The 14,895-nt window shown below is 40.8% G+C and overlaps 1 protein-coding gene across 5 annotated transcripts in view; it reads right to left on the bottom strand.

Moving 5' to 3' along the window:
* Positions 1-14,146, bottom strand: part of LOC121318728 (transcription initiation factor TFIID subunit 1-like) — a 29,265-nt gene extending 15,119 nt beyond the window's left edge. For 3 of the 5 annotated variants that reach the window (XM_041255729.1, XM_041255731.1, XM_041255733.1), the window contains exons 1-17: positions 13,798-14,146; positions 12,622-12,788; positions 12,212-12,335; positions 11,805-11,921; positions 11,210-11,332; positions 10,848-11,089; positions 10,276-10,491; positions 9,791-10,006; positions 6,162-6,209; positions 5,191-5,413; positions 4,716-4,838; positions 4,242-4,409; positions 2,877-3,004; positions 2,364-2,471; positions 2,035-2,208; positions 1,055-1,228; positions 472-576 (exon numbers count right to left, since the gene is read on the bottom strand). In XM_041255729.1, the coding sequence (XP_041111663.1) occupies positions 472-576; positions 1,055-1,228; positions 2,035-2,208; positions 2,364-2,471; positions 2,877-3,004; positions 4,242-4,409; positions 4,716-4,838; positions 5,191-5,413; positions 6,162-6,209; positions 9,791-10,006; positions 10,276-10,491; positions 10,848-11,089; positions 11,210-11,332; positions 11,805-11,921; positions 12,212-12,335; positions 12,622-12,735 (2,403 nt within the window). In that variant the 5' untranslated portion in view covers positions 12,736-12,788; positions 13,798-14,146. The remainder of the gene's footprint in view (positions 1-471; positions 577-1,054; positions 1,229-2,034; positions 2,209-2,363; positions 2,472-2,876; positions 3,005-4,241; positions 4,410-4,715; positions 4,839-5,190; positions 5,414-6,161; positions 6,210-9,790; positions 10,007-10,275; positions 10,492-10,847; positions 11,090-11,209; positions 11,333-11,804; positions 11,922-12,211; positions 12,336-12,621; positions 12,789-13,797) is intronic. The other 2 variants (XM_041255730.1, XM_041255732.1) reach the window with 2 other exon arrangements.
* Between the last annotated feature and the right edge of the window lie 749 nt (positions 14,147-14,895).

Here is a 14,895-nt window from a genome sequence, read left to right as displayed (position 1 = left end):
AGCTCTTTGAGATGTTACAGTAATAAAATAATGACTTGGATAGCATTATTGAGGAGTTTGGTGATAAAACGAGTGATCAGGAGATGATTTATTAGTATGCACTATTATGAAGAGATACGTGATAAATACAGCAAACAAGAGGTGGGGTAGGGCTGGAGATGCAAGTATCCTGTTGATATGCTGTGCCTTTTAAACCTGTTTTACTATGAATAAAATTACTTTTAAACAGTGCGTGTAAAATAAACAGTGTGTGTGAAAATAAATTGGACTTGATGCGCCTGACAGGCGCTGAATGAATGGACCACAAACGGTTAAAGGCTTACCCAGCAGTCTGCCACACCTGTCATGTGGATTTTCATTACTACTGGTCACAGGAGAGCAGATTTTCTGAAATGTCCTTCACGGTTACACCCAGTCTCGTGACCGCCCACCCGACCTCACCCCACCCCACCCCTTTTCATTCCTTCCTACCTGCAGCAACTGTCCTGGATGGAGCGATCCCAGAAAGGGAGAGGTGTGGCAGTAAACGGTCTCTCCATATTTACAGTCTGGTGCTCCTGGGTCCTTCCCAGGTTTCTGTTAAAAAGAAAATTAAGAGCACTTAATTGATTTCAAAACAGCAAAAAAAAACACTATCTAAACCATGTATTGTATTGCAAAACATACCTACTCTAGAGTTATAATTCACCTGCAATACTGCAGAAACATACAACCTGGATCTCGGTTCCTGCGTGATGTTCTTAAAACAGCTTGACAAGATTGCAAATAAATAATTTACAGAATAAGCAGTATGTGTTGACACTATTTAGGCCTGACTTTCAAAGCCTGGTTCTGAATAATAAAAGCAATGGGACTTATTTACTTAAACTTCACTGAGTATTTGACATACAAAAACAAACCAGATATATTATTTTATTAAAAGGACATTTACTCAAAGTGTTGAAAATTTGGCCCTATGTCAAAGTCTGTCTTGTTATAGTCAAATAGATCGAATACAAAATCATACCCTCAAATATTTTGAACTAAATCACTTGTCTCATCGTGCAGAACGTACCCGTTTGTAGTAGTTCTTGATCTTGGATGCCATGCCGACCTGCATCATGAGAGGTGGGTACTCTTCACTGTACTCAGCCAGGATCAGGTCCCCGTCTTTCCCAGTCAGGTCCTGAGCCGTGCGCATGAAGAACATGTCCCCTCCACCCGAGGCCTGCCGCTCCTGCTCCCGCACCTGAACTCCACCAGAGACAAAATAATGGGAACGGGAATAATAAAACAGTCACACTAGCAAGAATGCAGCCACGCGTCACCATCTTTTGCTTTATGGTATAAGTTCATACATTGTGTGTAGGGTTTCTCCTATTCTTAAGAGTGGTCTTTCTCTAGCTGCTCAAACAGTGTGGAATTACATATGTCCTAATAAGAGATGCTCTACACAGGACATAGTAACTTGTTATAAATCAAAAAAACAAAGACTGTAGGCCAGGAACTAATTAAAAAATAAATAAATAAATAAATACTAACAAATGTTTTTATAAACTATAAATTCAAACCTTATCATATATGTTCTATGGATGGGATAAAATCTATAATGGACATGATGTACTGGAATTTGGATGAATCCTTAGCAGTGATTGTTTGAATTCTCATGTATGTTTTACAAAGAAAAACTTTACGTAGGACATCTTGTTTCAAGATGCAATGCCTCCTATGACAAGGCAGCACAGTTCTCATCTTCTACTTTGAGAAATGCTTTCCAGAAGCTTTGACTCAAAGATTATGTGATCATGGAAGTTACCAACTCCCTTCTGGAACTGACACTTGCTTAAACTGTAGATGTTCTTGATAAATCGTGTTTGTAGAACATATTTTAACAGCGGAACCACTTAATGCAATATTTTCTTTAACTTTGACATATTTTTAGCTGGAATGAAAATGTTGTCAATGCTGGGCCAATACATACAGCTACTGATTTTGCAACTGTATAAAGCATGTTGAATATGTATGGAGCAGACGTGCCCTCCACCCATACAGTACCTTGGCTTTCTTCTTGATATGTTTGAAGAGGGACTGGACAGAATGTGGCCCAGGCTGGGACAGCATTCCAAATGAGTATTTCTTCAGGGATGGCCGGTGAAACAGACGCAGCTTCATGGGTCCCATGTGGGTAGGGAAGAAGGGTTGCCGGAGCTCCACTGCAGGGATAGAGTGCTGGGGAGGAAAAAGAAACTAAAGTCATTTGTAAGGGAGTTAAACTTATCCTGAAACTAATTTAGAAACTTATTTCAATTAAATCCAGGACCTCACTGCAAACGGACATAAATGAATGCATTCTGATTTCAAGACACAAACACTGTAAACTCTACCTGGATGATGTTGCCTCCAAAAGTTCCCCGCAGGCCCTGCTGTTTGGGGTAATAGAACTCATCATTGGAGAGGTTCCAGGGGTCCTTCACCTCTGGCTGAGACATGTTCTGGGAAGAGAGGGTTAGGGTTAGGGGTGCGAGTTGCTGTGGTCATTCAATAAATTCAATAAGATGATAGAAGCATCTACTGAGCTACTGTAGGGCAGCGACAAGACTGGGTTACGAGAACACAAGCAAACCAAACAAAAATCTTCAATTGCATCCATTTATGTATATTTTATGAAATAACATCGTTTTTCATTCTTTGGATGTGTGAACAGTTTGAGCTCTATTGTCATGACCATTATGAACCTCAGATTTTAATTACCAAAATATACATTTACAATAACCAAAATCATGATCTCAGCAGTAAATAAAAATAAATTAACTTGTAAAGAAAACAGTTTGTAAAGGAAGTTAAAGATGAGAGGTTTGGTGTTGTCCTTTACAGCAAACTGCTTCCAAGACACTGACCTGCTGCGGCTCGTCCTTGATGACCCCAGTCTTGCCCAGCAAGATGCGGCTCTTCTTCAGGGACGACTCCTTCTTGTTCTCCTTGGAAGGGGAGTTGGAAGTCGTCTCCTCCTTCTCGTCAGGTATCTCTAGAATACCAAAATGAGATTGAGTGAGCAAAGGCAATAGGAAATTTCTACTGTATATATAAGTTTGAATTATTTACACTGAGTTGTTCATGAAAAACTGAAAGTGATGCATACATTATGCAAACAGATGTTATTCCATGCTTGTTTATAGAAATATGAATAAACCTTCAAACAATATGACTAGGCCTTCACTCCTATAGGTACACAAACATGTGCACACTTGATTTGTCTTTTTGGGGAACGAATCTGAAAACTACAGGTATTGCTGATAAACCTAAATCAGCCTGGAAAGCTCGTTTCCTGCAACTTTCACTTTTAGGCCAGTGATACACAATCAATTTTTATTGTCAATTCTAGTTGACAACAAAAAATTGAAAATTAATTGCTGTTGCTATTATGCCACATGCACATTGAATAATTTACAATTATTTTAAGCAATTTAAAATGGTGCCCATTTTGCAGTAAACTGTTTAAGCAGCGACTACAGTAATTGGAATAATTTTGAGAAGACGTCAACGTTGAGAAACAAGTTTGGATCCGAGTGGATGTGCCAAAGAAACAGGCAAAATACTGAGCTCAGTTTGTCTTTTACTTCTGCTGGTAATTTCAAAAAATATTTGCCAATTCCTTATATTTGTCTTGTTTTTTATTGCAGCCTTTATATTCTGCACCTCTAACACATCATATACATTTTCTATCTTTGGGGGGGGATACAAAATTGATCCATTAAGGTTTCCTCACGCATCAACTTGTCCATAGCCATACTTCCTACTCAAAAAATTAAGAATGAATACAGGCGATTAGAAAAGGCAATGTAATTGGCTGAACACACACAGACACGTAGATTAAAACTGTCAACCGAATTGCTAAAAATAGAGCAGTGTCCTATTCTAGTAACTTGATTGCTAATCAAAAATATGTTGGCAGCTCCAGTTGAAAAAATGACTTGTGTATCTCTGGCCTTAAGCAGGGGTGCCCAATGAGAATTGTTCTCTCAGGTTTTTGTTCCATAGATAACCTAACTGAACCTATTTTAAAACAGTCAACTGTTTATTGATAGCCCATCGAAGATGGAGTAGATGGCTCTCAAGGACCTGAGTTTTACAATCCCTGGCTTAAGTAATATAAATATATAAATGTAATTCAAAAGTAAAGGCCCCAGAAAGACAGTAAAACACTAGCAGCATGTAGTGTCTGTCTGTCTGTGGGTAGACTGTGAAGATGCAGCTAAAAGTACCAAGGATGATGTTCTCATCGTTGGGGTCGAGGGTCAGGACAGGTGGATAAAGTTTGCGATTCATGGCCTGGTCGTCCCAGATGATGTTATCCTCCCAACGGCCGTACACAAGCTCCTCGCTATCGATGGGGAAGATAGAGAACCAGGTGCGGTCATCCTTGTGGAAGGCTGGGAGACAGTGGGAGAGCAGAAAGTAATGAAGGTCATCCAGTCCCCAGTACAAGCCCATCCCACACCCCTGTCCATCGCATGTCACACAACTTATCCCTTGTAAATAAAGGTTTCTTATTAATGTATTAAGCCATTGCACACTTTTAACTCAACATATTAAGATAATTGATTGTGTTAAATAAGTTTTAATTAAACTCAGTCCAGGACACCTCAATGGCTACACTTCAGATTCCCTCTGCTGTTTCTGCACATGCTTTCACCCCCCTCCCCAACTTCAGTTAATGTTTTTTTTTTTTTTTTTACCTTGCTGTTCTTGAGCATGCTTATCTCTACTTTTACTGGAGCCCTGGGTCCCAGGTGTCACTGATTTTTGGATTATTGGAGGAGGAGTGGGAGGCACCAGCAAGGAGTTACTCCGATTCAGACCTGCACAGAGGAACAAACAAGCATGTTAAACTTGGGGAGTTAAAGAAACACTTCTCAGAAACCTGCCTTGGGACTCCTCATCTGTACCTTGGTAACTTGAGGATTGTGTTATACATACCTGTCACTATTTATTTATGTATTTAATTTGTTTTAAAGAGGACCTCTACTTCTTCTCAGACTTATGTAATGAAGTATAATCTGCTAGTGTAAATCAAAAATAATCCAAAAAGCTCTAACTGCATTAGCACAGGACAGAAAACTTACTTTACTATTTAATCGTTCACTTTTCTGGAAGTTGACTGTGGTTTTTGTTTTGCTACTGCCTTAAACGTGGAGAAGTTGTTGCGTTTACCCTGCTGTGCGTTGTACGCTGTGGCATTCCTGGTCATGCTGGAGGGGAGCCAGCCCGCGAGACTGGCCCGCTGGGTTTTGGTCCCTTTGTGCTTCACATCTTCTCCATTCCAGATGATGTCTTCCTCCCACTGAAGCTGCGTCACCATCAGGAAGTGCTCGTTCTCCAGAAGCTCTGGACTCCCCTCCTGCACCCCCTCGCCCTCCTCGCCTTTACAATCATCCTGCAAACAAGAGGAGACTTTCATCAACAGGCAGAGCTGTATTAAGATTCAAACAACCTACAATACCAAGGCCACAAGCGATTTGGACTCTCTATATCCCAATCTAGGCTAACAGAACAATCCTTTCCTCTCCCATGAATACTTGCACCAACAGAAAACACTACTGCTACAAGAGTCTGTCAAAAGATCACAATGTTCCCACTGAAGCCAAAACATCTTGACACTGTCCCCCCCACTGAAATCAATGCCAATAGAATACTTTTACCAACAAATGCCCCACATCAACAGAACACTATTGCCATTAGGTCCACCTTATTTCCATTAATTTTATATAGAAGTTTTGCTGATGACAACACGCTCTATTCATCAGTTTTAAGGTTACTACACTGGGGTCCCATCAAGGCTATTCATGGTTCTGGTCATGCCTTTTTGCAGGAATTACTTATTCCCTATGTACAAATTTTATCCAGAATGCTGAGTCTGTCTGTATTTTAAATCTAAGCTCAAAGCATATTTATTTTATTTGGCCTTTCTCTAGTGAGCAATTTGGGGTGCTCTTGACATGGCACTTTACATCAAATATGGCAAAAAAAAGTTAAATAAAAAATTGCCTATAAGAGTCTAGTGTTCCCATGCCATCCCTACATACTCACTGAGATCCATCACCACTTAACACACACAAAAAAATACATAATGCCAACACAAAACTCCATCAAAAACAAGCACCCATAAAACAATCATTTCCAACCTCTCCTTTTAGTTCCTCTGCTTCCTGCGTTACTTTAACTTGAATGTCCTGTACAAAGGAAAGAAAGGCATCTTACATGTAATTAGACAGATTTTACTGTTACTATCAAAAGACTTCATGCTGAATCTACATCTACTTTTTGTACATGCAAGTTTGACATACGTTGTACCTAATATATATATATATACACACACACACACATATATAATACAATCTAGAAATTGTTCTAAATTAAAAAATAAAACAAAATAATTGATTGCATAAGTATTCACCCCCTCGAGTCAATATTTGGTAGAGGCACCTTTGGCAGCAATTACAGCCATGAGTCTATTTGGAAATGTCTCTACCAGCTTTGCACACCTGGACACTGCAATTTTTGCCAATTCTTCTTTGCAAAATTGCTCAAGCTCCGTCAAGTTGGCTGGTGACCTTTGGTGAACAGCAATTTTCAACTCTTTCCACACATTCTCAGTTGGACTGAGGTCCTGGCTTTAACTGGGCCACTCCAGGACATTGACCTTTTTGTTTTTAAGCCACTCCAGTGTGGCTTTGCCGGTATGTTTGGGGTCATTGTCCTGCTGGAAGATGAATCTTCTCCCAAGTCCCAGGTCTCTTGCAGACTTCAGCAGGTTTTCCTCCAGGATTTCTCTGTACTTTACTGCATTCATTTTGCCCTATCTTCACAAGCTTTCCAGGCCCTGAGGCAGAGAAGCATCCCCATAGCATGATGTTGCCACCACCAAGCTTCACGGTAGGGATGGTGTTCTCAGGATGATGTGCGGTGTTAGGCTTGCGCCAAACATAGCGCTTAGCGTTGAGGCCAAAAAGCTCTATTTTGGTCTCATCAGACCATAAAATCTTCTTCTACTTGGTCTCAAGAGTCTCCCGCATGCCTTCGAGCAAACTCTAACCGATATTTGATGCAAGTTTTTTTCAACAATGGTTTTCTTTTTGCCACTCTCCCATAAAGGCCAGTTTTGTGAAGCACCCGGGCTATTGTTGCCGTATGCATAGTGTCTCCCAGCTCAGCCGTGGAAGACTGTAACTCCTTTAGAGTTACCATAGGACTCTTGGTGGCCTCCCTGACTAGTGCCCTTCTCGCCCGGATACTCAGTTTTTGAGGACTGCCCGTTCTAGACTGATTCACAGTTGTGCCATATTCTCTCCATTTCTTAATAATGGTCTTTACTGTGCTCTGGGGGATATTCAATGCCTTGGAAATGTTCATATATCCTACCCGATTGGTGCTTTTGAATAACCTTATTCCAGATTTGCTTTGAATGTTCCTTCGCCTTCATGATGTAGTTTTTGTTAAGAAATGACTAAGCATCTGTGGGACATCCCAGAGACAGGTGTATTTAACCTGAAATCATGTGAAACACCTTAATTGCACACAGGTGGACTCCATTCAACTAATTATACTTCTAAAGACAATTGGTTGCACCAGAGCTTATTTAGGTGTCTCACAGCAAAGGGGGTGAATACTTATGCAATCAATTATTTTCTGTTTTATATCTTAATTAATTTAGAACAATTTGTAGATTTTATTTTTCACTTTGAAATTATGGACTTTTTTTTGTGTTGATCAGTGGCAAAAAACTCCTAATTAAAACCATTTTGATTCCATGTTGTAATAATAAAATGTGGAAAAGTCCAAGGGGGTGAATACTTTTGAGAGCCACTGTACTGTATATATATATATATATATATATATATATATATATATATATATATATATATATATACACACACACACACACACACACACACACACACACACACACACACACACACACACACACACCTCTAGAAAAAATTAAGAGACCACTGCAAAATTATCAGTTTCTCTGGTTTTACTATTTATAGGTATGTGTTTGGGTAAAATGAACATTTTTGTTTTATTCTATAAACTACTGACAACATTTCTCCCAAATTCCAAATAAAAATATTGTCATTTAGAGCATTTATTTGCAGAAAATGACAACTGGTCAAAATAACAAAAAAGATGCAGTGTTGTCAGACCTCGAATAATGCAAAGAAAATAAGTTCATATTCATTTTTAAACAACACAATACTAATGTTTTAACTTAGGAAGAGTTCAGAAATCAATATTTGGTGGAATAACCCTGATTTTCAAGCACAGCTTTCACGCTTCTTGGCATGCTCTCCACCAGTCTTTCACATTGATGTTGGGTGATTTTATGCCACTCCTGGCACAAAAATTCAAGCAGCTCGGCTTTGTTTGATGGCTTGTGACCATCCATCTTCCTCTTGATCACATTCCAGAGGTTTTCAATGGGGTTCAGGTCTGGAGATTGGGCTGGCCATGACAGGGTCTTGATCTGGTGGTCCTCCATCCACACCTTGATTGACCTGGCTGTGTGGCATGGAGCATTGTCCTGCTGGAAAAACCAATCCCCAGAGTTGGGGAACATTGTCAGAGCAGAAGGAAGCAAGTTTTCTTCCAGGACAACCTTGTACTTGGCTTGATTCATGCCAAAGCTGCCCGATTCCAGCCTTGCTGAAGCACCCCCAGATCATCACCGATCCTCCACCACATTTCACAGTGGGTGCGAGACACTGTGGCTTGTAGGCCTCTCCAGGTCTCCGTCTAACCATTAGACGACCAGGTGTTGGGCAAAGCTGAAAATTGGGCTCATCAGAGAAGATGACCTTACTCCAGTCCTCTACGGTCCAATCCTTATGGTCTTTTGCAAACCTCAGCCTGGCTCTTCTTTGCTTCTCATTGATGAAGGGCTTTTTTCTAGCTTTGCACGACTTCAGCCCTGCCCCTAGGAGCCTGTTTCGAACTGTCCTCGCCATGCACATCACCCCAGCTGCCGTTTGCCATTCTTTTTGTAGGTCACTTGATGTCATCCTACGGTTGCTGAGTGACATTCGAATAAGTTGGCGGTCATCCCGGTCAGTGGAGAGTCGTTTTCGCTCTCTGCCGGTCTGTAGCTTTGTTGTCCCCAATGTGTGCTGCTTGACCTTGTTCTTATGAACTGCCGACTTTGACATTTTAAGGATGGAAGCAACCTGACGCTCACCGTATCCCTCTGCCAGTAAAGCCAGAATTGAACCCTTCTTTTCCTCACTCAAAACTTTCCTTTTCAACTCTTTGGGTATGGTCAATAGTTATTTTTTGATTCCAATTACTTTTGAGGTACTACTAGCACTGTTTTGCCTTCCAGCTGGTCCTATTGCAAGAGGATAGTGATGACCACAGGAGTGGTTTTTATACTTATAAACTATAAGATTTGGTTCAGGTGATCCCCTAATCAGTACCTCATTCAGTAGAATGAGGTGTGCCTGTGTTGGAATTCAAGACACTGGAATGGAATGGCTGCCATACATGTAGAGATGCTGATTTAAGAAAAATTTGCAGTGGTCTATTAATTTTTTCCAGAGAGGAGGCCAAGTCCTTTATTGCATCTATAATGAGAATATGCCCACATACAAAACAACCCATACTAAAATCAGTAAGGGCAAACTATTCTCCTATAACACCCTTGCAACTTCATAATTGCACCTCTTAATCATATTGCTGGTGCTAAACACCCTCTCACACAGCACAGCTGGGTCCTAACTGATTACTGAGGTCTACAGCTTCTGTATTTCTGGATTACCTGTGTTCCTGAAGCCTGCTGCCCCTCCTCACTGCTCTCCTTCAATCTGAAGCCATAGTCGAACCCGGTCCCATCCTCGGGGACCCCCAGCATGTCATACCACAGCTGAGCAGGTCCGTACCGCCACTCCGCCACTTTGGGTCTGGTCTCTGCCACCTTGTCAGCATCGCCCGAGGCCTGCGAGAACTTGGACTCCACAGGAGCCATCATCGTGATCTGGGACGACAGGTCAGGGACCAGACAGTCTGAGTACAGGCACTGTATTGCTTTGTATCATGTCATCATTTGAAAACTTATAGAGCATGTGGTTATCAATTGATTAAGCTTTTAAACTAAAACATAACTTATTTCTAACATCTGCTTCGTTGTTCACTAAAGATTAAAGGCAATTGAGACAGTGGTATGGTACATGTTACAGTGGAAATGGAGTATTAGCAAGCTGAAACTGACCTTGTCAGAAACCTCTCCTGCACCATATTACTGACCTCGTCATCGGAGAGACACTGCTCAGGAGGAGGGGGTGGGGCATACTCATAGCCCCACCCAGACTTCTTGTCTGTCCCCGCCTCCCCAGCTTCGCCCTCACTTGGTGGCATGTCAGCCTGTGGCTCTCTGTGTTTCTTCTTGCGTTTACGGCGGGCACTGCGCCACACTGAGGGCATGTTCTTCCCCGGGCCGAAGAGACGCAAGAAACGCAGCACCTGTTGGATATTTATTTATTTATTTTTTTAATGAACTGCAAAATGCATTACTTCACTATTTAAAAATAAAAAAGGATACCACCAATTAATCCCACAAATGAGAGCTTTTTTCTAATACAGTTATACAGATAGCCTCAGATTCATAATGCATTTGGAACACCATAGCAATAATGTTTATTATTGGAATACATGTGAATATGCACCCATGAAAAGTACACCAAATGCTTGACCAATATCGTACAAGGCTATTGTTCTTTTGGCAGCCTTTTCATTTAAAATGGTGCAGCAGTGCACTTTCACCAAGAAAGAAAATCCATGGAGTGGTCCAGCAAGGCTTCCCAACCCTGGTAGCTTACTCTGCCAGGACGGAACTCTGGGAAGAGTTCGGTGACGTTGGGCAGTGTCTTAGTGGCATCCCGCTGCATGATCCCAGCCAGAGGCAGTGTTAGACTACTCTCCTGGCCCGGCCCTCCTGCTCCACGAGGAGTGCGCTCTGTCTCGGACTCGGAATCCGAGGAGCTGCTGAACTCCACCTTCTCCGTCAGTGAGGAGGGAGCGATAATGGAGGGAAGGATAATCCCATCACCTTCATCTGGAACTGTAAAGAGGCAACAGAAGTTTTATCACTCTGTGATTCTGTGTTTAACTTTATTAGACAAATATATATATATATATAAGCTTACAAAAAACTACACATATAGCACAAATTCACACCTACCACTGGAGGCCGGAGCTGTGGACTCCTCTTTCTTAGCTGGGAGCAAGTGCGAGGGGGGAGGGGGTGGGGGCATGAGCTTCGAATCAATATCCTCACAGTCAGCATCATAGTCATCTTCATCATCTGAATGGAAATAACACACACTTTAACTACCAATCAGAGACACATAAACCCACATACCATTAACTTGTCCTTATTTACTAGCTGTAACTTTATTTTACCTGTGGTATAAGATTCTGAGTCTATCATTTGGCATTCTCAAAGCAAACATTAGAGCCCAAAGGGATCAAGGCACAGTGGACAAACTTTAGCATTTCCCCTCTGGGGTCCAGGATTTGAATCAGACTCGTCACAATGGAAATTAACCTGGAAGCCTCAACATAGCCCCTCTGCGGACATTAATCCACATCATAAAACTACCCCCAAAAAATTGGCACATTTGACATTTTCTGCTTGACAGGCACAAGGGCTGAATGATAGGGATCAGGAATGACGTGTGTTGCAGAGCTCCTCATGAGCACTAAATTCAACAGCAACAACAAATGCAAAAGAAAGAACCGAATAAATAAAACAAATCTGTTGACTATGTCAGTACCTGATTTTCTGAAGGGCTGCAGGCTGCTCATCGCCTGCCTGTATTTTCGGGTTTCATCCTCTGCCACCTCACTGATATCAGAGTAATCCACAGCATCATCAGTACTCTTCACCCAGCCTGCACAGAGATGATCAGTTAGCAACCAGCCTCTGAGCGCCACAGTGGCTTGCATTCAGACTCTGCAAGGATGTCTACACTGATAAAGGGACCTGCATGTTCAGAAGAGAACACACAGGCCATCCACGTCTTGCTTGAGAGGTATGTGAATGAGGCAACACTATTAATCATGAAGAGACAAGCCCACCACCAGCAGCAGCAACATACCACCATTTAAAAATAACATGCAATGCGAAGCTCCAACAAAGGCTGGACAGTCAAGAGAAAATGTGATCTGAGCCATGCCTTACCTTCAGCGTCAGTGCTGGCGGGATCTTTCTCATCATCCTCCTGCTGCTCTTCATTCGCAGTGATTTCAGTAATGAGGTTCCCCAAACCCAGTGACCCCAGGCCAGCCAGGTGTTTCTTTGACTCCTGATAGAAAAGAGAAGACAAGTTGGAAGACACAGAATATTGACATGCATTTGAATAAAGAGCACGCATTGATTCGAATGATCTACCAAAAAGTATATAAAATACAACGCTGCAAACAAAAATTGAGAAGCACTTCAACTGTTCACAAATGGACCATGTTTGTAACATTTACGTGTAAGTGTTCATGTTTGGAAACGAGATGGTACATCTCAAGGGTTACCCTGGAGAGCAAACGTTTTCAATAAAATATTAAATACAGTGGTTTCCAATAAACTGATCGACCCACTGTGTCGAGAACGCTGTCACCCTCCAGCTGTCCATCTTCATTGATGTTCCCAAAGAGAAACCCAGTCAGGGAGAAGGGGCGGTCCTGATCTTCATCACTGTCCGAGTCGGACATCCTCCAGCAGCTTCGCAGAACCTCTCCTGGGAAAGGGCTCTCACATCACACTGCTGAGGTGACAAGAAGAGTTCTAATACTGACACTCTTTAACACAGCATGTATCCTGACAGCGTTTACTGAGATTTTAACAGGAATATAAAGATATGTCATTTATGTTTCTGTTTCTTAAGGATTGACAGCTGTTTAGATAAACAGAGCCCAGAGACTGTGCTTGAGCATTGGGCTCATAATACACCATTTTAATATTCTTGGCCTATTTGCTTTGTAACTACATACTGACATGTTTCACCACCTAAACACTGCCCAATAAGGCACAATACAACTATAATAATAATAATAATAAAAATAATAATAATAATAATAATAATAATAATAATATATCTCAATATACAATCTGTTGTGATGGTCTGGGTATAAACATTCCTAAAACTGCCAATTAACTTCTCCAGATCTCCACATTTAGAACATCTCAAAAAAACAAACAAAAAAGGAACAACATTTTGTTTTTTAAGGGGTCGTTGTATGGCTTTATTAGTTAATTTGTACTGCACTGAGGGCAGAACCTAGCAAAAGGTTTGAGCTACTTTATCCCTTAATATAACTACACAGAGATAAACAATAAACTGCAGAGCACATCACCTACATAAAAACACAAATATTAAAAAGTTTAAAACGACTGCAGGCAAACCTGTTCAAATCAGATGCTCATATCGAATTTTACACAACAGTGAAAGTGATACTGTCAAAGGTCACGTCACACATTTTCAGGTAAGAGATTACTCTTTATTTGCGAATTTAACAAATCGGCTAATGTCACATACTTGCGAATATAAGAAATGAGAACAGATCACACAACTTGAAAATACACGCTGCTGCATCAGCCTACCGCCCATGTAGTGTAACTCTATGTTGACACTTAAAAGCATTGATTAGCTAACGCATGCATTTCCTGTATTTCTATTCCTGCTTAAAATACCGTATGCCTCCGTCTTTACTCGTAAAATAAGAAACAGTATAACAAACACAGTGGTGATTAATCTGAGATACAAAAATATTAACCTGAAAGCTCCACCGCTGAAGGCCGTGGGTCCGCGGACTGAATTGCGTCCACCAGCTGACAACAAGACAGCTTCCCGGGAGCCTAGTGATGTAAACCCAGAACTCCAATTCCAGACGTTGTTTATTTTCTCTGCACGGGTAAACGGGTCGTTCGGTGACGCAGTCTTGGTATCGACTCAGATATTGAATACAGATCGTTGCTTCGCGGTTTGTTTATCTTTCTGACTACTGCAGAAAGCTAATTGTATCTAGATAGAAATAAGCTCACACTCTTCCCAGGCACATCGGCCTAACTACCGCTTTCCTTCAGCATAAAAAAGTCTGCAGCAACATAATATTTGCAGCGCCCCTCTCTGGCCCACTGCTTATTGCCATATTAAAAGAAACGAAAGGAAGAACAGACGGCAATACACAAACCGACGTGACAGCCATCTTGAAAAATATCAAAATAGATAAAATAACGAAGTGGAATGTTTGTGTTTCTTAATTTTACTTTTTTAATTTATTTTAATTCAATGCCAATATCTGGACAATCTCTTGTCCAGCACAGTTTGGTGTATTCTGCCTTACTGTCCATCTTTATGTCACATTACAATGTTTAGATAGGAAAAATACTTATGCAATTATAATGAAACTTGAAAAATATATTCTTTATTAATCAGTTTCAGTGTCCCGTATGCTTGTTTACTGATTACACATATCTAGAGAAGCAGTAATTGTAATTTTATTTTATTTTAAATACTTTTTTTTTTTAGGAGAGAAATTTCTAAAGCACCCATACTGAAATATGTTTTGTGACAGAGTTCCACCCATTAGTAATTGATAGTGCGCTAGTTCCCGATTTTGTCAGTTTTTAGCTAAGTCATGCATATTTTAAGCCAGTTGCTGGAGCAGTACATGGACATAGGTCAGGGATGGGAAATTCGACTCCTATTGAAATGTAAACATAGTGATTAACTATTGTTGGACGATCATAGGTTTAATTGGTTTAAATTGTTTAAAAACTTGAACTGCCGTTTTACATACAATTTCTTGTCCATAACGTTTTTGTTTTTAAACCTCCCTATCCTGTTAGGATAATTCATTAAATATTGTAGC

The sequence above is a fragment of the Polyodon spathula genome, chromosome 7 (assembly GCF_017654505.1).
Source record: "Polyodon spathula isolate WHYD16114869_AA chromosome 7, ASM1765450v1, whole genome shotgun sequence".
Lineage (NCBI taxonomy): Eukaryota > Metazoa > Chordata > Actinopteri > Acipenseriformes > Polyodontidae > Polyodon > Polyodon spathula.
The sequence above is the reverse complement of the archived record's forward strand: the minus strand, read 5'-3'. Positions and strand labels throughout refer to the sequence as shown.